The sequence below is a fragment of the Lathamus discolor genome, chromosome 4 (genome assembly GCF_037157495.1).
Source record: "Lathamus discolor isolate bLatDis1 chromosome 4, bLatDis1.hap1, whole genome shotgun sequence".
Lineage (NCBI taxonomy): Eukaryota > Metazoa > Chordata > Aves > Psittaciformes > Psittacidae > Lathamus > Lathamus discolor.
In genome coordinates this window covers 1,134,642-1,159,277 of record NC_088887.1, presented here as the reverse complement: position 1 = coordinate 1,159,277, position 24,636 = coordinate 1,134,642, and the positions used below count along the sequence as shown (strand labels likewise).

The window sequence follows — 24,636 nt, the reverse complement described above, 5'->3', positions numbered from 1 at the left end:
GATAAATTCCAGGAGAAAATAAAATCAGTCAGCTGTCACACTGATTACTCCCTTCTGCCACCTCCACGTCTCCCACCCTCCTCCCATAAGAGTCCCTAGTGCACTTAAGCTTATTGAACTATTACTACTACCAGTTACTCGTATGTCTAACTCTGGACAATAATTTGAAAGCTATGTAATTGCTTTTTTATATATTGTACAGCCAGAACATTTTCCAGGTACCAGCAGTTTACTAAAGAGATCTATAATTCTAGGGGAGTCTAAGCTTATCTGGAGAAGTAGTACGTTTTTCATAGGTTGGCTGAAGTAACAGACAAATTCTGGTTGTCAGAATCTTTTCACTGGGATACATGTTTTGATATATCCACATCATCATAATGGGGGAAAAGAAGTGGGGAGGGCGAATTGATCAGGTCTCAAGAAAAGATTGAGAAACCCTTCCCAATCTTGCAATTTTCCCCAGTCCTGCACGGTCCAGTGATGTTTTACAGGTATGATGATTTCATACCGGTAATAACAAACACACAGTAGTGTTTTCTACTTGACAGAAACTGAGCAAACGAAAACTGGAGCTGAGAATATTTATTCAGAGTGTAGCTTTTGTACCCTAGGTAAATGTAACTTTCTCACTGTTACTTAACAAAATGACTTTCAAGTTAGAGGTAACAAAGATCTGAATAGAGAGCAACTTAGTGTCTCTGGTTTCTCACAGGATTGAAATGCCCGCATTGGTTCTTAAAGTCCAGTCTGCATCTTGGATCCTCAGTGTAGATTCTTATCATAATATGCAGATGTGCACATATGTAATATATTTACAGATATGTAATTTTGTGTATCATACTACACACAGCTCTATGAAAACGTGTGTTACCTTCTTTTCTGCTCCATTACTTGAAATAGTCCGTAGAGACACCAAGCATCATGCTTGCAGTTGAGAGGCCACTATGAACATGTGCAAGTATAAGCTCCCTTTGAAACGAAGACCTAATACTACTACCTCCAGAAAGCTATCTGCTAATCAAAGCTCAGATGCATTCTGGAGCTATCTGTGTGTTTGATTCCAAAATCTTTCCTGTGCTTTTGTAAATGGACTTGAGCCTGTATCAGAATGTAGCAATTCAGTTGCACTCAGAAGGTAATAAAGATGGCTGAGGAAAGCGAATGTGTTTTAATGTCTACTGTAACTTGTTCTGCCCCTTCAAATTTTCATAGGTAATATTTAGCTAATAAAGGTAAAGCAATGTGCATATTTATAACAATCTTCTTGTGATGCAGCTATCTGTTCCCTGATGGACGAAGTTATAATCCTGATTTGACAGGATTATGTGAACCCACGCCCCATGACCACATAAAAGTCACGCAGGTATGTTGCAGAGTTTTTCGGTTATTTTTTTAATCATCACTTCCCTTAGTATCCCATCTAGCAGTGATAAGATTTTATTAAAATGTGAGAAAAACATTCCTTAGAGTGAAAATATGTTACTGATTCAGGGTAGAACAGGGTAATAGTTCTTTAAACTCTAGAGCTGATGGTGATGCAGATGGCACGTCTTGGAAAGTTTGGTTATTATAAGCTTCTTCTAAGTGAGAAATGTGTTGTCAGAAAAATCTTTAATAACTGTTATTGATGTTGCAGGTTTATGTAGCTTGGTGTTACCTTGCTAATAGCAGATGGGAATACAGAAATAAAATCAAGATCAAAAGATAGTTTTGTAACCTGAATAGCAGTGGTAGTTTGACATCTCCAGGAGGAAAAATATAGTTAATTTATCACGAAGATACTGATTCCAGGGTCTCTCTCCTGTTTTCTCTGGCCATTGTGCAAATTAAAAGAGAGATCAGGGAAAAGCAACAGGAAAAAAAAACTATCTGTGTAAAGGGATTCACTTTGTAGAGAAAATGAGGATATCTAGATGTCTTTGCAGTCTCGTTAAATGATGATCTGATCAACTAATATGCACGTGTTTGATGCTCAAGTAATAGGAAGTAGCCACCCCAAGACTAATGCTTGATTAAAAATAGTGCTGAAATTAACACTAGTAGGCTAAGGTGTACTGTGTAGGACATTTTTCCTGACAAAAGCACCTCGAAGACCCGAGGATATGTTCAGGGAAAGGCATCAGACTACATCGAAGCCATACTGTTTCACATGGTCTTCTGTTTCTTCAAAGCAGACTGGATGACCTGGTGAATCTTGTGTAATTCTGAGTGCTCTACATACACTTCACCTCCAGAAATATTTTAGGAAAGAAGTATTCGTTATCCTCTATGGCATTAGCGCAAATACCATGCTTCCTAAGTAAGAGAATTCTTAAAAAGAATTACCTGAAGGAAGTCGGAATACTTCTATTTCTCTGACTTATTACTTTTCCCTCCAGTCTTAAAACAGTAATGAAAGAGTAATGCAGAGATATCAGATGTTTGTGTTGCATAATTTTCTAGCTCCATATCCTTACTTTTCCTCAAGGAGAGGAAAAGCAGGTTAGGCATTCTCAGTGATTACCTTGTTCTTCCCAAGCCAATCATCTTGTGCTTTGAATTCACGCAATGAATCCAGTTGCCTCTGAACTTGTAGTTGTGAGCACACCATTAGTTAATTCTCATGGTAATTCAACAGTCTGAACTATGTGAATGCTGTCTTAGATAAGATAGAACTGCAGTACTTTAAAGCTGTTGCTAGAGCTGCTTAAATTACGAAAAGATGATATAAAAGTGACTGCAGGGCTAGACTGTTGCAGATGGATTCTTTGTGAGAGCTCTACCATAAGCAGTACATACTGACTACAGCTGCAGATATGAGCTGTCTCTTTTATTTTCTCGTTTTCTTAGCCTCCTATCCTCTCTCTTTACTCAGCAGTAGCTCTATATTTTCCTCTAACCTGGATTCTACTTATTTTAAGCTTTCAGATGTTTTGTTTTCCAAGACTAAAAAAAACTTGGTTTCTACACAAATGCATTTAATTGCCAGTTTCTCAACAATACCTAATTCTGGAAAAATATTCTGGACTCAAGTTTTACCTGTTACTTATTCCTCCTGAAGGTATTCTTATATCTTCCTGTTGATCTTGTAAGGATACTAAGTGCTGAATGATCTGTGCATGGCTGTTGCCATGTTATCCTGAGGGGTATTGCCATGCTTGCTTCACAGAGGTTGTTTACTTCAGTTAACCATACTACTGTACTGCATACTTGATGTAGGTAGAAAGTCCTCTTGCTTGTCAGCTTTCAATTCATTAACTTTTACTAGTCCTAAACTCGTACCTAGAAAAGGAAATCCTAATTTTGTTTCCGATTATCCCTTAATTTCTCACTTACAACCATTTGTTCATTATCTTATTCTTAACTGCAACCAAAGAAAAGCAGGATAACTGCTACACAAGGCATACATGTGAGAGGTTTGTAGAAAACCTAATAAGCACGGATATTTTAAACTTCCTTTTGTAGAATGTGTTGTGGTATAGCACAGGTTTAAAGAAGCAAAATAGTAAGCTGTTTCAGTAACCTTAGTGTGGATTTTAAATAGATCAGTAGCAAGAGTTTCCTTGACTAATGAGTAAAGTGGATTGGAAAACAGGGGGCTCAGAAATGTTTGTCACTGCTGGTGCTTAAGTATGTTCTTTGTGAACAAATGAGAGGAAAAAAGTAATCATAACTTTTTTTGTTACAGGAGCAGTATGAATTGTACTGTGAAATGGGTTCCACTTTCCAGCTGTGTAAAATCTGTGCAGAGAATGACAAGGATGTGAAGATAGAGCCTTGCGGACACCTTATGTGCACTTCTTGTCTTACAGCGTGGCAGGTACTGTCATAGTTCAGTTAGTGGAGAAAAGGGTGGATTCCTGTTACATCCTCTTTACAGTGTGGGTATATGTTTACTTTTCCAGGTACTCAGTGAGAGGCTTCAAGGACATATATATTTAAAATTATAGCTTTTGATTTTGTTGACCAAAATCTGTAAAAAGTGAAGTTCCAGGAGTGGTTAAATTCTGGACTTGTATGCTTGCCAAGGCCATTTGCTGATAGCTGCTAAGTGGGTTTCCTGAGTGCAGTATCTACTCAGACAGTGAAAGCTGGGCATTTGATGCTAATTCAGTGACCAGGTCACTTCATGATATATTCAAAAGGCACTAAGGGTACAGGTAGCAGCTAGGAGTGGTTAACTTTAACTGAGACAGTGTTTTATAAGGAGATCTCTTTGGTGAGAGAAGGATTCAGTGCAGGTAAAGAAATGGCCTGTGGCAAAACAGGCTTAGGATTCTTGCGTTTCATATTAGTAATACACGAAGCACTAAACCACCTAGTTTTAGACAGTTGTTGGGGTAAGAGATTGAATAGAGGGGAAACTCTGATCTCTGGATGTGATTTACAGAATATCCTAAAAAACCACAGACTTCCTGGTGACACAGGTTGGTGTGTTTCGTTCATCTTGTTCATGGACATACTGGTCTGGGAAAAGGGAGGACTGGTACCTTTAGGTCAGTGCAGTTAACAAGCGCTTGGCTTAAAAATGAGAATAAAAAGGAGGAGGCATTCCTCTTTACAACTTCTGACTTGCCCTTAATAGGTGCTTCTAAATTGAATCAGTTCTGCCACCTCCTCCCTGCCCCTTTCTTCTTCCTATCTGTATTTTGTGGGGAGAAGAAAGGATCATTCCATTCTCGGGCAGGATTCTGGTTTTCCATTAGCAGTAAAGCTTGCCAGAAAAGGAGTATTATTAGTTTCTAATTTCATGTTCTTTATGAAACTGGAGTTTGATGTTCCAAACACAAATCTTTTGAGTTTCCCACAGATCTGAAATTCTGAGAAAATTTCATTTTAGACATACCCAAATAAGAATATTTAACATTATTCCAGCTCAGCAGCTGCTGAGCTGGAACAGTATTTCTCATTTCAGGAGTATCCTTTCTCTGTTCTTACCAGTTTCATTCTGAATGTCAGACTGAAATCTTTGTACTTTTGATTGCTGGATGTCTCATTGCATGATAGCAGCATGTGCCAGTGTTGAGACAGTGATGTGCTCTGATTCTGGAGACTTGAGAAGCTAAGGTCCTCAGTACTTTGGCTAATGGCTAAGGATCCAGGAAGAGGACACAAGAAAGCATTTTAGGCTCAGAGAACTAATGTTCAAAAACATCAAGCTTCATCAAAACATTGCAACCAGCTGTGACAGACCAGGTACATTTTGGGCTACATTACAAATTTATATAATTACTGTGAGGCAATGAAGAAATATTACACTGGAACAGCATCAGCTGTTGCAGGCTTCTGGTGGGCTAGTGTTTAATTGGCAGCATAATTGCTCATTAGATATGCCTGAAGAGGTCCTATACAGATGTGTTCACTAAGCAGAAAAAAATTGAGTAAGCAGTATTAGATCTGCCATAGACTCCTATGGCTGATTGAGTTGTTCACCTTTATGGAGATCGGTCTCTCAAGTAAGACTTGGGTTAGCTGTTTGCTTTTTGTATTATGCAATAGGAGTAAAATGTAATTTTCTTCCACAGAAGTCTGCTCTTGTCTAAAAACTGCATGTCTGGACTTCATTCTAAAAGCATATGGGCATGTATGCTGCATTGTAAGGTTTCACAATAGCTACTCTGTCAGTGTCCTAAATAACCTTTCTGTGGGCATGGACAAACGTGTATTCACATAGACATGTCAGAGCTCAGGTTTAATTTCTCAGTTGTATTCATACTGTGGAATTCAAGTCTCTTCTGCTGTGATTGGTTACCCATTGTATTTTGGGGGACTTAGTGTTTTTCAAAAGGAAGGAAGGAGGCTGCTGGTACAGAACCGTTTGACAACACAGATAGAAGACAGCCTTGAAAATTAAAAGCTCTGTGCCTCATCTTAAGGCTGATTTTAGAAGTAAGGAATTCTGTGAGTAAGGGAGGACTTCTGTTACATATAATTTGGAGACGCTCTTTGAAGTAGTAAGGGGGTTTTGACAAGACTATGTAATTAGGATGCAAGGCTGCTAAAAGCAGATTACATGCATCTTTTCATACAAAATGAAAATCCAGAGCTAACCATGCAAATAGACATGACCGTTGTCAGGAGACATTGTTTATAGCTCTGTGGCCTTGGGATACAGTTCTTCCACAAACAGTGAAATCATCTGTCAGTTTAGTAAGACTGGCAAGTATCAAGATAAAAATAATGCTAGAAAAAGGAAATCAAAGCTATCCTTATATCTGAGAAAACAAAAAGCTGTGCTTGCCTGGTGATATTTCAGGATAGGTAGGTTATTTAGAATTAATTCTGGTGTTTGTATCTTTCTAGCTGTCTCTGTGACTGATCAATATGACACAATGTGATATCTGAATTCCGACTGAATTATCTTGATGCCTCAAAACTTCAGGGCTTTTTTTTTTTTTTTTGGCTTTTTTTAAACTCAAATCCGTGTCATGCTTCTTGATGGAAAAAATCTTTCTTGGTGCTTGAAAGACTTCTCTGATATTTTTGTTCATTATAGTCTGAAATCTACTTTAAAGGCTTTTTGATTACTTCTGATGAGGAAACTATATCTCTGAAATGAGTGAAAGGAATGGAAATATAGCTGCTTGAAAATCATTTAGCACATTATATCACTTAGAAGTTAAAATTCAAACGATTCTTTTTCCTGATAAAATGTGAAAATAGTTCCTCGTTTCACATAATTTACTGGAAATGTGGGAAAGTCCTGGTTTGTTACTTAAACACGTCAAAAAATGTCTGTAGTTTTAGATGTTCTGTGTGTATTGCTGAGTGATGGTAATGTTGCAGCTGTGATGCGCTGTGTACATGTTCTTCAGAGAACATGCTGCATGCCTTAAAGCTCATCTGCATTTTCTAACTTAAAATGCAAAGAAATACTTCAATATAAAAGATAATGTACTAAAATGCATTATCTCTGTCTACACACCTCACCTTCTTTCCTCTAAAGGAATAGAGAAACTTGTAATCCTAAAAGGCAAGGTGTTACTTCCTGACATGTAATACTAAGACAATTACCATTTTGGTGCTTTGTACAGGTAATGGTTGCATTTTGATTGGTTACTTTTAAGTCAAGCTTAATCTTTTGATGACAGACTGCTTTAAAAACGCAGTCATTTTGCCATTTACTGTAGTTAAATATCTATGTGTCTGTTTCCTGTTTATTTCCATGCTTCTTTACAAGCTCTTAGAGACCTGTTAAGGGCCTTTTTTTGTAGAAAGATTTAAAGACCTACCTTTAAAATTACTTCTCTTTTTTATTTTTTAACACTTTTTCTGTTTTCTTGCTTGTAGGAATCTGATGGCCAAGGCTGCCCTTTCTGCCGCTGTGAAATCAAAGGAACTGAACCGATCATTGTGGATCCCTTTGATCCAAGGGATGAAAACTCCAGGTGCTGCAGTATTATTGACAGCTTTAGTATGCCCATGCTGGACTTGGACGACGATGATGATAGAGAAGAGTCTTTAATGATGAATCGTTTGGCTTCGGTCCGAAAGGTAAGTTTTTCAAATACTGCACAACAGATAAAGCTGTATGTTTGTAAATGGAGCTGCTTGTAACTTCAAACAATGAGAGGATGCACTTCATGCTCTAGTTTTCACCAAGTCATTGAAGAGTTCTTGGGTTGAAAAAACTTAAGTGCATCAATACTGCAGCAGTAATGCTGGAGTTGAATCGGAGGAAAAAGTAAATTCCAGATTCTTAGCTGATACGAACTGTGTTAACTCTGTTTATAATGGAGGTAGCATGAGTTTGCACCAGCTGAGACTCTTGTCCAAAGTATGCTGTATGGACAAGTGCCTGAACTGTTATTTGTAGGGAACAAAAAATTTCATACACGCAGAGTCTATTGCTAGTTTTCTGCAAATGTCTGTATACACATAACACATAATGTTTTGTGATTAAACTTGCATTTCCAAAGAGATTACAAATATTATTGCTTTGTAAGGGTAACTTGTAACTGAGTTTGTATTGCTTTTGATCATGTTTCATGTGAGTTGTCCGTGATTTTTCACCGCTCCTCCCCCCCCTTTATTTTCAGTGGTAGGTTCTTTTAGTGGAAAAAACTTATCTGAGATTATTCCTAGTGGCTTTGTGTTTTGGGATGGTTTTGTTCTGCAAGAGCTCTGGGTTAAATTCTGGGATCTTCTTTCTTTGGTAACAGGAGATTTTTTTTCTCTGATAAATAAGCATTATCATTAACAGAAGTTTGTTGTTACCTCTTTACTTTGGTCTGGAACACACATTGACATAGGCCATGCAACACTGAATTTTACACTGTATTTTCTGTGTTTTCCCTTTTAATAAGGTCATCTAAATTGAATAGTTGCCTTGGAATTAATTCTGTAACATCTTACTTTTCCATTTCATTATCTTTGTATTTGGGGTTTTTTTAAGGGGGGAGAGGGGAGTGTTTCACCCTCTCATCTGAGAATATCTCTCAGTTAATACAGTTGATATACATGCTTCTGATATCCTTCCTAAACTCTTAAGTCATATGAATCATTTTCGTGTTGTCTGTGTAATACAACATGGCCTACTCTTGGGAGCAGTTTATCCTTCCTTCCTGGACTTAAATTGCAGTCTGCAGCCCGACCTCTGTAAGATAGCCTTGAATTGATGGGCTTTTATAGCACTATCACTTCCATGATAAGGCAAAAATGCATTATGCTTTTATCAAAAGGAGGAAAACCAGGCTTTACTATAAGAAGTCTTGTTTTCAGTATCTACCAAGTGCTTGAGTGCTTTGGTGCTTGCTATTTTTATGTCATTGATTTCATTGTTCAGTGAGAGAAACCTGCTTAATTATCCCTGAAGTTTAGGAACAGCATTCTCCACATTTTGCTAGCCTCTTGAAGTCACTACTTAAACATGCTGATTTATCAGCTTATTTGATGGCTTTTCAAATACTGCATTCTTTATAGAACTGTTACCAGTGGTTGTACAGTGATGTCTTAACTGCACCACCCGTGTGACATGGGACATTATTTATATACACTTTTTGTTAGCAATGCCTTCATCAGCCTTGTCTATTTCTTGTAATCCTTATTTACCTTTCCCACTGAATAGTGTTTCCTCATAGCCTTCTAGAATAAATTCTTCTTTATGACAATATGTAGGGGTTTTGAAATTTTCTTTTTTCTTAATGCTGTTAATATGACCATGGCACTTGCATAATGGCGGTGTTGTATTCATTTTATTTGTTAAGTGATGGACGTTAGTTGACAGTAATTTCGGTCTTGCGGCCAACCTGCTGATGATATTGTTGTTACTTTGTAGTGCCAGTGAACAGATTTTTCAGTTCTCATTCTATTGGAAGGAATGCTACATGCTTTCTCAACATGACGGTGCTAACCCTTGAAAATCATAAAGGCTGATTTTGTCTCACATTACCAGGCTAGACCATATAGGTATTGCTGAGAAAATCTGTTTGTGTCAACATCTGGCTATAGTAGTATGCTGGGATGTTAAACTCGCTAGAAGAGGAAAGTTGCAGGGACATGAAGTCCTGATGAAAGTGACTGTAGGGCTTAGATATGTTGCAGAAATATTCAGATCAACACTTACCGTCCTGAAATCCTTGTGGGATGGGCAATGTTAAAATGTTTTGATGCTGTTGCTACCAATTCTCAATCTTTGGAATTTGTACTTGGAAATGTATTCATATAGGAAAGAATAGTTGCAGTAAGCTCATTTTAGAAGCACACGCAGTCAGGTAGATCACTGATGAAGGGGCCTGGGTGGATTTTTAAGTGAGCTCTTCTTGACAGGATGAAAAACACTTTTTGGAATTGTCATTAAAGTGTAAATAAGATACAGTATTTTATCACCTGCTATACCTGTATGAATTATAAGTTGGATATCAAAAATACCAGTTCTGCAGTTTATCACTCTGTCTCTGAAGCATACTCATAAACTGAGAGGTACCTGAATTAAGTCCCTGAGGGACCTCAGACTAGAAAATGCTTTAAGGAAAAGAATAACCACAGTTCTTTAATGGAATGAGTAAGTGGATACACTTTTGAGAAGAATTAATCATTCTTGCTAGGTGTTGTGAGTCAGCAGCAGCAGCACATCAGCTGTAACAGAGGCTTTAGAGAAATGCACTGCAATTAGTCTGTTTATCTGCCTCATCAAGCAGCTTAGTTTTTTTAATTTCTGAATGGTCTGCGGATATTTCTTTATGAAAGAAAGATGAAAAATGGTGCCGAAATCTCTGCTAATTGTCTCAGCGCTGAGAAGTTTCCAGCCCCGTGGTACCAGATTAGCTAATGCATGTTGCCTGAAGCGTTCCTTTATTTCAGCTCTGTACCGTTTGTGCTAGCTAAGCACAAGGTTAAGAAATGCACATTAAAGAAATGTTCAGATTACAGGCTCAGGTAAATATTAAAAACTAATTTCTTTGATTTTTTGAAGAGGACATTTGAGTCCCTAGTAGGCTGTGTTTATTATCCCGTTGTTTAATACTCCATTGTCCCAGTAAATTTAGTTATGTTACTGTACCTTGCATAAGACGTAATTTAATATATGTATTTGTAAGAGAGGAAATAAGGAAAATGTATAGTGCAGGGGTTCTTGTTATGAACAAATAATTTTTAATTCATAAGTGTTAAGATAATTATTTGATCTAAATAAAACTACATGAAAACATAAAGGAAGGCCCTAGCGGTATAGGAGACTATGAGGTTTTCAATAGCTTAAAGTGATTTAACATTCTTTAAAAAACACTTTATTCTAAAGCTAACTGAGGTTACCCTGTCTGGGGAGTTACTGTCTTCTCTGCAATGAATTTCCTATCTGTCTGAATGCACCAAAACCTGACTTCAATTCACACTGTTGCTTCAAAATAGTTACAGGAAACTGTCAAAGCTGAAAGCCACTGTTTGTAATGATTAAGCTTCTTCCAGCAGATAAGTCAAACTTAACAGAAGACCTTGGTTCCCTAAATACAGAAGGCAACTGTTTTTTACTCCTCCACGTCATTTCCATGTTATTAAATTAACTTTTTCCTGGTAATGTAAAAAGTGTATTACAAAACTTCAGATGTGTATCCAGGTATTCCCTTCAGCTGTACATGCTTAACTCATGCATACATGTCACTTCTTTCTCAACGGTTCACCGATAGTTTGTGGGAATTTGTTAAAATTATGCCATACAACAAGAGTTGTATGTCCCTCACTGTTTAATTATTAGTCTTTGAAAGAGCATAAACACTGAGAGACAGTGTGTCTCCCTTGGTTAAAACGTGTTTTACTGATTCCCTTAGGCAGTGTGGTGCTGACTCTCACAGCCTTAACTGCCTCTCCCTTCTTCATACGCATTTTCTTGGGTCAGCAAAGGACAGATCAAATAAGGAACAAACCTGCCTATGTAAAAAATGATTACATCCACCAGTGTTAAGTGATGAACCTTTATATCCTCATGAAAATGTTTAAATCCAGATTACACGTACCTATGTCACAATTTATCCTAACAAGAAATAACAAATACGTGAGTTACTCTGATTATAAGTAAGCAAACTTCAGGGAACTACTTGGAAATGAAAAGTCCATTTCTGGTATAGGTCTGGTTGGACCTTCTTAGATATCTTATTACAAAATTTATAAATTACTGAGTTTGGTCCAGCAGGACATTATCAATCAGGATAATATTCATCTTTGACTCACTTGTTAGGGTTTGTGTTAAGTATGCTTTTCATGTGTGCCTTTTTGATGAGCGTTTGAAGTTAAAGCTCTAGATTCAATAGCCTCACTGTTAATATCTCCATCAGAAAAACCTTCACTAGACATTGTAATCTGTGTCAGAAACAGGCTTATTCTTGAGCTCACAACACCTATATATATATCAGTATATCCCAGTAATACATCTGATTAAATAACACATGTGATTCACTCTGCAGTACAATTGTGCAGTAAGTCACAGCTGCTTTTCGCTTGGCAGCAGTCATGCCAGCCAGATGAAGTCCATATTGTTACAAAGGAGTCTGTGTTCTTTTCCTTAATTACATCTTTATTGCCCAGGTCTGTGGTGTTGCAGCAGAGCCCCTTTGTGCACTGAAGGTCTGTCTTCTGTCACTGCCAGTTCATTTGTATTAGTTTGTGCTTTAATCACTCGTTTTATCTTTTTGTCACTGAGCTGCTCTTACTGCTCCTTTATTTCCAGTCAATAGAAAATGCACAGAAATCTCCAGTAGGTGACAAAGATTTTAAATCTCTTCCTCCTTAGGGAGTCTGCCAAAAAGAGTAGGTATCATGTACATCTGTTAATGCTCTGGTACCCACATGAAATGCAACTGTCTTGTTGGCGTAGCTGTCAAAAAACATCAAATGATGTAGCTAGACAGGGTGGACAGGAAAAACATGGGGTTTTTTATAATGGGAATACGATGGAAATCTGATATTAAATGCTGAAGAAAACATGTTTGTTGCTGTGAAATATTTAGATCAGTAGATCTAAATAGGGATTCATAATGTTGTGATAGCATTATGGCTGTAAGCAATTGCAGTTCAGGGGTATGAAAGATTATTTTGCTATTTTGAAGCAAGACATTGATACAAGCTTAAATTGAAGTCTTTTTCTAAATAGTAAGTGTGTGAAAATTTCCATTTCATTTTGGCAGTTGTGATATACTATCCACGGAATATGGTGGGTAGAGATAGCTAAATACTAAATATATATGGAACCAGAAGATTCTCACATAAATTAAGTCTCTTGCTTCAATGGGCTTAAAAAACATCTCAGGTTTTAAGAATCATTGAAATTTTCAATGAATTTTCATATTCTGTATTTTGTTGCTGCCTGCTACATATAACGTACATCTTTTAGCCACTTGTTTCCATAAATCTGAAAGTAGCAGCAGACCTCACTGGGTTTTAAATGTGAATATTTTTGTGATTGCTGTCTCTGCTGGAGCTGGACAGTTATGGCAGGAGAAAAGAAGTCTGACCTGGATGGGGGACCAGTGGGCTTACTTTGCTTTGTCTAGAGTAGAACTGTGTAAGGGAAGGTTGCTATATAGAAAGAGTGATGGATAGTCTTAAATGCTATCACTACAGTATTCATTTAGCTGTGAGTTCATATCACTCCATGCAGTGTGACATTGGCGACTGTCAGGTTGCTTTCCGAGGAAGTTGTGTTAATTCATGTGGTGGTACAGCAATTAGTACAGCTGAAGTTCCAAACAAATGTTACCTATCCAATGCTCTATTTTCAGTATTTCCTGTTTCTCTTATTCTTTGTTTCCAGCTCCTGTTACATACAGGGTAATTTCTTAGTTCTCCTTGAGCAACTCCCTGCTGACTGAGACACAGTATATTATGCAGCACCGTAAAATGCAGTCACTTACTACAACGCTTCCGTTTATTTGTAATAATTGTATCTTTTTGGAGGTGTGACCTGCTTGTTTGGTTCTGTTTCAGATAATTTGGGAAATAAATTCACTTTCTGTCTGCTGAAGCTAAAGCATTCAATGTATTATATTGCACACGTGGCTCTTGGCTTTCAGGAGTGCTTGGTGGAGGCATAACTACACTTTGAAAACTAAAGCTATTAAATGATACAATGCTTATTATGCCGTTTAACTGATAGATGCTTTCTGTTAAGGGAAACAAATTGACATTCGGTTTATAGTCATTGCATAATTAGGGTTGCTCAAGCATGCTTGTGAGGTACACATCTAGCTTAGTTACTCAACTTTCCATTATGTTCAGAGAGGCTAAGCACCTCAGTCATTCAAGTGTTTATCCTCATGGTGATCCACTCAAGGTCAGGGGCATCCGCCAGTTAAAGGAAACAAAGAAAAATTCAGGACTGTATTCAAGCCATTTAATAAGAACGTTGTGACCACTTTACTGAAATGAGAATCTGGGAAACTTCTTGTAGTCTTGAAGAGCACGAATATTAAATCGCTCAGTCTCCTGAAGTTGAATGTGTAGTTGTGATACTGACCCTACGTGTGTAGACAAAGGGTAAGACCCTAAGTATCAAATAAAAGTCATTCTGGCAGTGGAATTGCACCTCAGTCTTCTAGCTCTTCCACCTGCCTCGCTCCTCTCCTACTTTTTCTTGCAATGTTGTCCAGTGATACTGTGGTGGCTCCTGTTTTGGAAGGAATTCTGGCAGCAGTCTCAGTTGTATAGAACAGAATACTAAACTAAGATGTGTAGTACACAGAGCATTGAGTAAGAAGTTGGTACTGTATCCGTTTCCTGGATCTGCTTTTAAATTTCTTTGATACAGCCACTATATGTGAAGACAGGTAACGTTGTTTACTTGTTTTCCTTGTTAGAGAACTTCCTAGTCTCATCCCTGTCATCGCTATGGGACGTACAGCATTGAGAAAAAGATTACAAAAAGAGGGGGAAAGTTTTGATCAAAGCGATTTAGCTTAAAGATTGGCACAGTTTTGTGAGCAATTTTTCAGGCTTGACTTTAGAAGATGGCAGATTCTTAGCCTGTATGTGCAAGTGAGAGTACCAGGGTGCCTCAGTGCGCAAGTGGCCGGAGGCTGATGCTTGGCGTGAAGGTCTCCCACCTACTCGTGTCTACTGTCAGGGAAAGCACAGAACAGCATAAACATCCAGGTTTACTTAGAGTACAGTAAAATACAGCGAGTTCACAGAAATAACTTCAACTGATACACCTGTAAACACCTAAACTGTGTTTGTTAAAACTGGGCCAAATGAGATTCAGGAGCTAGTTGCAAAAATGGGTGGAGAGTATATTGAGGACTGAAATCTTTGGTTTGATTGAATTTGAAAGGACAAGTTAAGAAAAAAAAAAAATCACAATTTGCCACTGGACTTGGTGCTTATGTGTGTCATTAGTTCAGTATTTGCTAAAATGGTAAATTGAGTTGTCCTGAAATGATTATTTTTTTAAGTCATCAAATAAATGAGGAATTAAATTCTTAGCCTACTGGTTTGCTGCTGATTTTGATTCTAAGTCTTCAGAAGACACATACATTCTATTTTCGATCAAAGTGTGATCCGAAAATGGGCTGTAGTTAATGGACAATATAATAGATGTCCAGCTTTTTAAAGTAATTTATAGCATTTTAGATTGAGTACTCTCTATTGATAAAAAGGTTATCAAGAGCAGCAGTACTACCATAGAATCACTGTCTCTGTTTGTGATTGTTTCCTTTCGTATGGCAGTGATTGCTTGTTTGTCACATTACTGGAATATACTTTCATTTTCATCACAGGTTAACAGGGATCTTAGTTTTGAGGTAGAATGACTTGTAGACTTCTTTTTCAGTAACCTGTAGGATGAGCACCTATACTGTCTTATTAATTAAAAGAGCAGGAGGTCGTCCGTTATGATAAATGGTTTTCAGTAAATACCTCACGAGTATCAAATGCTTTAGTCATGGAATGGGAGTTGTATATTTACCTGATAAATAGTATAGGTAAATAGTAAATAGTATAAATAAATAGTAAGTAGTAATTTATTTTTTTTCCTGTCTTGAAGTGCAACGAGAGGCAGAATTCCCCAGTGACTTCCCCAGGATCTTCTCCTCTTGCACAAAGAAGAAAGCCACTTCCAGACCCCCTGCAAATCCCACACCTTAGTCTTCCACCTGTACCTCCTCGCCTGGATCTTATTCAGAAGGGAGTAGCACGGTCACCATGTGCCAGCCCAACTGGATCACCAAAGGTAGGTCTTTTTGACCCATTATTTCTTTATATGTGAATATTGCTAGATAGTGTTTGGTTGTTTTCAAGGTGAGCTTGCTTGTTTGCTTTGGAAGACTGGATATTCTGAATTTTCCCATGTGTGTATTTTCTTTTTGGGGAGTTTGCTCTGTCCAAAAGAACTTTTAATTCCTTGTAGCTTAGAAACTTTAGATTAGATCCACATAAAGTCCTTTAGTTGACTTTGGTGAGTGCCTGTCCCTTTGCATAATTCCTTACATAGTCAGATGTTTACAGCTACGTGAGCTGGTCAAACGTGGCCTCTCTTTGTCTGATGATTATGTTGTACTTGGTTGTAGTCAGAATTTTAAAGACGTTGCTGTAATGGATCACTGCTGTAATAAATCCCGATTAATGAAAATAAATAGAAATGAAAGTTTCCTGAAAATAGATTTAAAGGTCATTATCTCATTAAAATTATATGTTGTGCTCTGATGAAGATTGATGCTCAATTTCCTCAGTATCCTTACAAGAAAAAAATGTGCAAATAACACTGCTTTCAAAACCTTAAATGGCATATATTGGGATGAAAGTTTCAAGGAAAATAATAATGACTCTATAGCTAATAAATTGTACGCTGTGTTTTGTGAAACTAATGATAATAAAGATTTAAAGATATTTTTTGAGTGGATAAGCATGAAAGAGAACAAATACTGTGTTCTTTGTTCTCTATTATGAGCTGATCATTTTGTTGTAATTGCTCTATAGAAGGGGGGGAATAGATTTAAAATTTTCTTTTTTAGATGATGAATTCAAATGTAAGTTCAAAACATGGCTTTAATCCTGTGTCCTTATCATAATCCGGTATGAATTACTCTATTGATTTTGTCTGCTTTTTACTTCAAGCATGAAAATTTAGCTCTTTAGATTCTAACAGTCTATAATTTAGACCAAAAAATAGAAGTTTGAATAGTTTATTTCATTTTCTTTCATCGCTTCTTATATTATACAAGGGAATTTACTGTACATTGAGACAATATGCTAAACAAATAGCACATTCATTAAAAATTAATTTTACTGCAGTGTATTTTTACAAAGTTCATGTCTTTTAAAAGCCACAAAATCTGAAATGCCAGTAATATTGCTTTAAATTTTTTGGTAACTTTATTTTGAAAATTCGAGGTTTTCCTAGAAAATTTCCATGGAAAAACAAAGAAATAATTTTGGGGGGGGTGGTGGTGGTGTGTGTGTGCAAAGCAAATAAGATGAGGGCAACACAGAATAATTTCATACTTCAAAAAAATTCATATTAAAAAACAATGACAGTTTAGTCCTGCCATGACTACTACTTCAGTCAAAAAACTCTTCTCTCTTTCTTCAGTGGAATGCTATAATTAGAACTGTAAGTTATAACAAAGAATTTGGAGCCAGCCATTATGTTCTTGCCTTGACAGTGAAAATAACTTTTCCTTAGCTAGCAACTGAGTTAAACACATCTTTAATAGATTATTTCTATGGATAGGCATGTAGGTAGAATAACTTCTGTTGTTTTCTTTGTAACATGTTGAGTTGCTGCTCAGAGAATAATGGTGGGCTAACATGTGAAGTGAAAGCGAATGCTATTCTTACTTTAAAACTTATGTGACCTCCATCTCTTCAAGAGGTAATAGTGTGCAGACTCACCTGAGTCCATGAAAACTGCACTGTACAAGGGAAATAATCTTCCCTGTGTTTCTTATGGTAGCTGGTGGTAAGAGAAAAACATTTCATGAGGACCTGTCCCAAGTGTTATTTTGTAAAATGCTCTTGTGAACATCCTAATGAAAATGTTTGTTTTATCAGCTTTATGCTTTTAGAAGCTATAGACCTACCTATGTAAGGTCTTTTTTTCTGGTATCTTGGTTTTCAGCTTTTTAATACTAGTACACGTAATTACAGAAAGCATTTCACTGTTTCTGATATACTTCAATATTAAAAAAGGAGGTACTCTGGCAAAGCAGATGAGCTAATTGCAAACCTAACTACATATTTCGCATGTTACCTGAAAAATTAAGTGCAGTTCACATAAACTGGGTACTCTTAACAGTGCATGTCATGTAAGCAGTGGAGCCATCCTTATGCGTATGGTTAAAAACCAAGTATTTACTTCTTCCACTTGCTCCCTAGTCATTGCCTTTTTGTACTCATTTGCTGTCACTAAGTCATTATTTTGCTTGGATTTTTTTCCTGCATTAGGAAGTCTGTTTTTTCCACATATTCCTTTCAGCAGCTTAATAAGTGATTCAAGGGCTTGAAGTAAAGGATTCTGGAAAAAAATTATGGGTCGGATAAATCTGCCTCAGTTGTCTTCTCCCTTCCGCTCCCTCCATGTGTTTCTTATGCAACAGCAGAAATGGGGGCATGCTTTCTGTAGAGGCCAGGTTGTCTGCAGAATGCAAAGGCAAGACTACTATTTCACCTACTAATAACTACTGCTGTGATTCAGTTAGAAATGGTAAAACCATACTTAATTGTGAGAAATGTACATGTCTTTAAGTAACTTTTCTTCTTCTTTTTAACTTGCTGTGTTGTTTAGTCTTCTCCTTGTATGGTGAGGAAGCAAGACAAGCCTTTGCCAGCACCACCACCTCCCTTGCGTGATCCTCCACCACCCCCACCGGAGAGGCCCCCTCCCATTCCACCGGACAACAGGATAAGCAGACACCTCCATCATCCAGAAAGTGTGCCTTCCAGAGACCAGCCGATGCCCCTTGAAGGCTGGTGTCCCAGAGATGTGTTTGGGGCAAGTCAGTTGGTAGGATGTCGAATAGGGAATGAGGCTTCTCCCAAACCAGGACTGACTGCAATTTCAAACATAAATGGAAGGCACAACCGCATAAGTTCTGATCCAGGATTTATGAGGAAACATAGACGTCATGAACTGCCAGCGGAAGGTGCCAAGGTAGGAAATGAGCTGAATGTGTTCAATCCTAATTCGATGCCCTACTGCAGCATTGTCTTGCATTGGCTGATGTACTGCTTATATTGATCAGTGTTGATCTCCTGTTTCTGAATATTTCCTGTTGATATTTATTAAGCTGGTCAAAAATGAATGGTTTGTTAAATACTGTAATTTGTAAGGCAACAGTATGTGAGGTTCTAAGTTAAAATTTTAACATGAAGCCTTAAAAAAAAAGTCTTAGAGAAAATTCTAGATTTGTTATATTCCTTCAGTAAATTATCCATACAGTTGATGCATAATAATAATTATTTCACTATATGCTGCAGTATAGTTATATGTCATCTCAGGACTATGGAAGTATCTTATGTCAAAATTGTGTAGTATTTGCTGGTGGCTTAGTAAATGTTCCAGTTACCTCTGTCACAGGTGAGGTGAGGACTTGGCAACCTCTTCAATCTGTAATGTATGCAATATGTACAGATAATGTATCCAAATATACTTACATTGTCAGATATATTGTGTGTATTAACATAAGCTAAATACTCTAAAGGTCAGATGTGTTATTTTCAAAAGAGCATTGTATTAGTCATGGTGTTCAGTATACTCGAATCTAGCCTGCCTTGACCCTAACAAGAGGAAACAAATACATCCAGAGCCAAGGTAAATGTAGAATCATTTAGCTCTATCACTAGATTTATCTCTATCAATATGGGTAGCACCCTTGAAAGTGCTTAGTGGCACAACCCCAGTATTACACTGTTAGATTTCATTATTATCATCAGTACTGTAAATGGTAGCATTGCTACTCCTTTTATCTGTTGTTTACAGTAATTCACATTTTTAGCGTAATTTTTCCTCCTTTGTACTTAAATCAGAGCTTCAGCTGCTGGAGTTGTACATTGTTACTTGTCAGTAGTAGCTTTTGACTACTGTAGGACAAATGTCCAGTGTAATGTCCAGTAATCCATTTCCAGTGCTGAGTGTGTTCAGAGTTGCCACTTGCTACCTTTCCACATTGTCTAGCTTGGTTTGCCTAAGGGGCATTGGCTTGTCACCCACCAGAGAAGTAAGCTTTCTTGTCCTTGTTTGCAGCGAATAGTATGTATGTCTGTAACTATGGTGTTTCTTTTCTAAGAAAAAGAAGAAATGATCATTTCTCTGTGCTATTTGAAGATACCTGGGGAGCAGAGTGCGGAGGGAGTAGTTCTGTTATTAGGCAGCTTCAGACAGCTTGTGAGACTCTGTACAGCTGGGGAGATGTTTGAAAAGATCAAGTGGTGATGGCCAAAGAAAAAGCTCCTAATTCTGCTCTAATCAGTTTTATCAAAGCAGCTCAGCAATTTCTTCATAGAGCGGGTTATTAGCTCTAAGCTGCTCTTTTTTCTTTTTTTTTTTTTTTTTTTTTTGCTTAAAGACTACATTACTGTCGCTAAAAAAGTAGTTCAGAATCATAACATCTTCTCTCTGTTGGCTTTTCACAAGGCCACAAGCTGTTTAACCTTTCTGTCTCCATTTTTTTTTTATATGGATTTTTTGGTTATTTTGAATGTACATTACTGAAATCTATGATATTATATAAAATTAGAACGTCCTTTTATCAGCATTGGGGGAAAATACCACAATTTTACTCACAACTAAGCAAATGCTTAAAATGCTATAGTTTTTCACCTGGTTTTCAAAGGATACTGTGTTTGTGTCTTTAATTGCACCTACATACAGCATTTCAGTTGTGGTTTAGCACTGTATTGAAGCTGATGGAATAAATACTTCTCAAATCAGAATAACCACTCATTGTAGAAGTGCTGGTGGTATAGTCTGGAGAATTTACATATGTAGTTCTTTAACCAAATGGTGTTTGAACTGTCATCTTCAGGTAATGTATCTAAGCCATTCGGTTAAATTGAGCAACTGACAACTCTGAATTACGATTTCAAGCTGTATGCGCATTCACAAGGGAAGCATCTAATGAATTTTCATCTCAGATGCGTATATCAATCGCCATATAATCTTTCTGCTATTGGTAAAAGCCAAGAGTCAGGAAGACAGTCCTGTGGGTAGGACATGGATTTTGGCAGGCACTGTATCACAGAGTACGTTTAGCATGCCGTACCTGTTGTTTTGGCACTGTACTTCATCTCTCTCACTTTGATCGATTTGCAATCCTGAAATCTTAATTTGCCCCCAAGCAGTTCAGCTGTAACTGAGTAGTCCATCTCGTAACTGCTATGTGGAGCTTCCTCTTTTGGCGAAATTTCAAGCTAACGTGTTCTGCAGCTCCCAGATGGATGAGCTGAAACGGGTATGGACAGTCACTTCAGATAACAGCGCTCTAGTGTGAACTTCTACGAAAGACTTTACTTGTGGTCTTCTCAAGGTCTATTTTGTAATACCTAGCTGATGAACATCTGTGGTGATAAACAGGAGGAGGTATGCATTGTAACTCTTGTGTGATTTTTAGGTCTTTTCAAATGGTCATCCGATAAATGAAGAATATGATGTCCCTCCACGGCTTTCACCCCCTCTTCCAGCTGCCTCCATCATCCCTAGTTTAAAGTAAGATAACTTTATCTGTAGAAGTCATGTGCTAATTAACGTTAATAACACTGGTTCGCTGGTGCTAAAAGGAAAATGGAGAAAAATAACATTAACTAATATAAATTGGTGATATCTTATCTGTAAACTTTAATGTGATTTTTACAAAGGAAACAGAAATTACATTGATTCAGTGGGAGCAGTTCTAATGTTAATTGAACATACTACATTTTTATAGGAAGAGAGAATAAATTGTGACAGGTCTTGCTCACAGGCATTTGGCAGTTGGGAGCACATACTGTCTGGGTTTGCTTCTACTTACTACTACAGAAGTGTCGTTAGAGCTATTTGTCATAGGAGATAAGAGAATATAGGGAAACTGTTAAGGGTAAAGAGCATAATTTGTGTGTGTTTTGCTCCTAATCTAGTCATGCTTTCAGCACATGGAGCTTTATCCAGGGTTCACACCAGTATCTTTTTGTTGTTATGGCTAAAAAACAAAAGCATATAATGTAATGTTAAATTGGGTCAGTCTCCCTGACTTCCAGATTATGGTTTGGGGAATTTTGTCATTTTAAGTTTCAGACTACTCTTCGTCTTCCATTAACACGACTGTTTATTTCGTACCAAGATGTTGCCCTGCTTAGCAAGAATCTTTGAGCTCTGAATCACACAGGATTTCCTACAGAACAGGAGATACATGGTTAAAGAAGTTCAAATTATCTCATTTACAGCTACCAAAATGTCGCATGAAATAGCTGTTAAAAATTGCTCATTGTATGTTGTTTCTTGGAACACTAATACGCACTAATACTTTACAAAGTAAAGTACTAATACGTACTAATACCAATGCGTAAAGTACTGATACGTACTAATACACACTAATATGTCTACAGATCTAAATTGATTTCAAATAAAGTTTTTGTTACCACTAGAAAATATGCTAATAATCCATAGTATTGTGTGGCACTGTGTAGGTTCAAAAACTGGCTGAAATCTTCAAAACCAGCAAGTTTAATAATTGTCATATTTCCAGTAACCATAATAATTGCTTTCGGAACAGCAGCTTAAGTAATACTTAATTTGGAGTAAGACTTAATTTGGAATGTCAGAGAGAGAGTATTCTTCCTCCTGATAAATTGACTGCACTGAGCCTTCGTAAATACATTGAACTTTACATGATCCAAAATCTCCTGCTTTCCACAACTGTGCTGCAGTCAGTCTGGTGCAAGTTTCTCATTGTTTTCTTTCTCTCCGATCTCTGCAGAGTTGTGGCTTAAGAGCTAGCTTGTTTCTTACAGCTCCAAGGGATATTATTCTTTCTGGTTATTAGCATTCGTCTGTAATTTCAAAGGTTTGACTGCAGGATACATTGACCATGCATGAAATGTCTTAGTCAAAATCATAAGGAGGCAAAATGACCCTTAGCTGAAACTTCACAATTCTAAAATGCCCCTACTTGTTTGATCATTTTTTTACTGAATATAATATTGCAAATACAACTTGGTTTTTTCTTTACGAAGTTGCATGAATAGAAAAGCACGAATGTATTTTGTCTGGAAACAGTGCTGCTTTATTTTCATTTTACTAAGCTGATGATTATTAACCGTACTTGAATAATGCAATGTTGGACTCTGATTAACCAAGAATCTGATTTTTGTTTTCTGCGCAGCCACTGTGTTGCAGACCCTACATGTGAAAAGAGTTATTCTTTCATCAGACTGCTGTTATTTATGTTAGATTATTTTTAGCAGCTTTTGATCAAATTGCTGGTTTATTCTTGGGGAAGAAAATCCGCAGAAAAGCCCAACAAACTTTTATGTCAAAGATACAGAGCTGTTATTCACCAAAACTTTGAAAATTTCAAGTTAATTAGTTTGTTTTATTCCTGTGAGTAGTCTCCATTCTGCTACATCAGTAGAAAATTAGCCTCTTTTTCTCTGTACTTTATACCACCACAGTGATGTTTTCTGTGTCTAATTTAGAGTACGTAATGCAACATCTAACTCCAAGTACTTCTTGTCATCTACACATTCTTTTAGGAGTATCAAGTTGCTTTGAGGCAGTTGAGGGAAAATTAGCATTGGAAGGCATTTTCTCTTCTTGCTGTCTCTTCTATCTGCTAACAAACTTTGAAGGTGAAATCATACTTCCACTAAAGGCAGCTGTGACTTGGAAATCCTGGCTCCATCATTTGGCATGGCACTTCCCAGTGGCATTAGAAGGAGCGCTGCTGGCACACGGGTTCCAGACGTAAAAGAGATGATGCTTTGGAGGACACTTAGCTCATAGCTTGACAGGCCAGCGAGCTTGGATGTACCAGCTGTTCTGTGTAATTCTCGTTGCACTGTGACAAATGGAAAATTGTGTCCTCCTGTATGAGTGAAGGTGAACTGCTTTATATACGCTTTCGGTTTAAGGTAACTGGAGGGCAGTTGCTATGAGCAGCTAAGTGTTGACTTGATCATGTCTTCCATAGAACTTAACGCTTATTTTGCTGAAACAGTTTCCTTGAGGCCTGGCAAGATTACAACTATTGTAATAGTAAAGTAGTAAAGATTATTACTTTAGAGCACTAGCAAGTAGTACTCTGCATATAAGACAAAACAGTTGATAGTAAGGATCTGAGGTCTGCATCGTATGTGTTGCAGGGTAGCAGTTCAACTGGCTATGTTATCTTGTCCCATGAATTTGAACAGTGTTTAGCAATCGGAACCATAGTAGAGGTACTTGGAAGTGTCCTGTATTTTAGTTTAATCTGAAAGGTGTTCAAGTTCTGCACTCCTCAATATAAATCAAAGCATGGTAAATGAGGAGATTAAAGGGATTCATATCCAAGCACAGCTCTGCTCCAGCCTGAAATACATGGACTGCAAGTTCATAGTGTCCTAACTTCTGTGAATCAGCTTACCAGTAAATGATGGAAGGGGGACCTTTCCCTGAAATACTTCTAAATGAGTGTGAGATGTCGGTTTCCCTGGAGTTCTGTTCACAGCTTAGCTGGACATTAAGTGGCTTGATGAAAATGAATTCTCAAACCTTAGTTTCTGTTTGCCTTTGGCCCTCAGTGCTCAGAAGGATAATAGAGATTGGCATCTAGCCTTGTGTTCAACAAGCTAGAGAAGACAAAGTCATCACTTACTGGAATGTAATTCTGACTTTCCATTTTCAAATATTTCCAGTTAAGGAGTAGGAAAGGGAACTAAAGCGTATCTAAATACAGTGTTCTGATCAGTTTTGTATTTCTTTGTAACAGTAAGGAGTTTTTTTAAAGTGTAATTATAGAAAATTTCACCAGCTTGATAAACAGATGCCTCAGTGTTTCATGTCTTAGTCTATAATTACAATGCTCATCTGTTTAGTTACAAAAAGCAGTAAAATATTTGTCTGTTTATCTTACTAGGTGGTTTTGTGTAGAACAGGAGAGTTAGTCTTAGAACAATAGAGGTTTAATAAAATATTTTTATCTTGAAGGAATTTCAGTAATGATGGAGAAAATGGGATGGGCATCTAGCAGAACAATGCAAAAGAAGTTTGAAATCAAATATTAC

At 37.3% G+C, this 24,636-nt stretch overlaps 1 protein-coding gene across 5 annotated transcripts in view; it reads left to right on the top strand.

Moving 5' to 3' along the window:
• CBLB (Cbl proto-oncogene B) overlaps positions 1-24,636 on the top strand; it is a 121,488-nt gene that overhangs the window by 77,417 nt on the left and 19,435 nt on the right. For all 5 annotated transcript variants that reach the window (XM_065675937.1, XM_065675936.1, XM_065675935.1 and 2 more), the window contains 6 exons: positions 1,276-1,363; positions 3,668-3,799; positions 7,270-7,473; positions 15,449-15,634; positions 18,188-18,553; positions 21,012-21,106. In XM_065675937.1, coding sequence (XP_065532009.1) covers positions 1,276-1,363; positions 3,668-3,799; positions 7,270-7,473; positions 15,449-15,634; positions 18,188-18,553; positions 21,012-21,106 — 1,071 coding nt within the window. The remainder of the gene's footprint in view (positions 1-1,275; positions 1,364-3,667; positions 3,800-7,269; positions 7,474-15,448; positions 15,635-18,187; positions 18,554-21,011; positions 21,107-24,636) is intronic.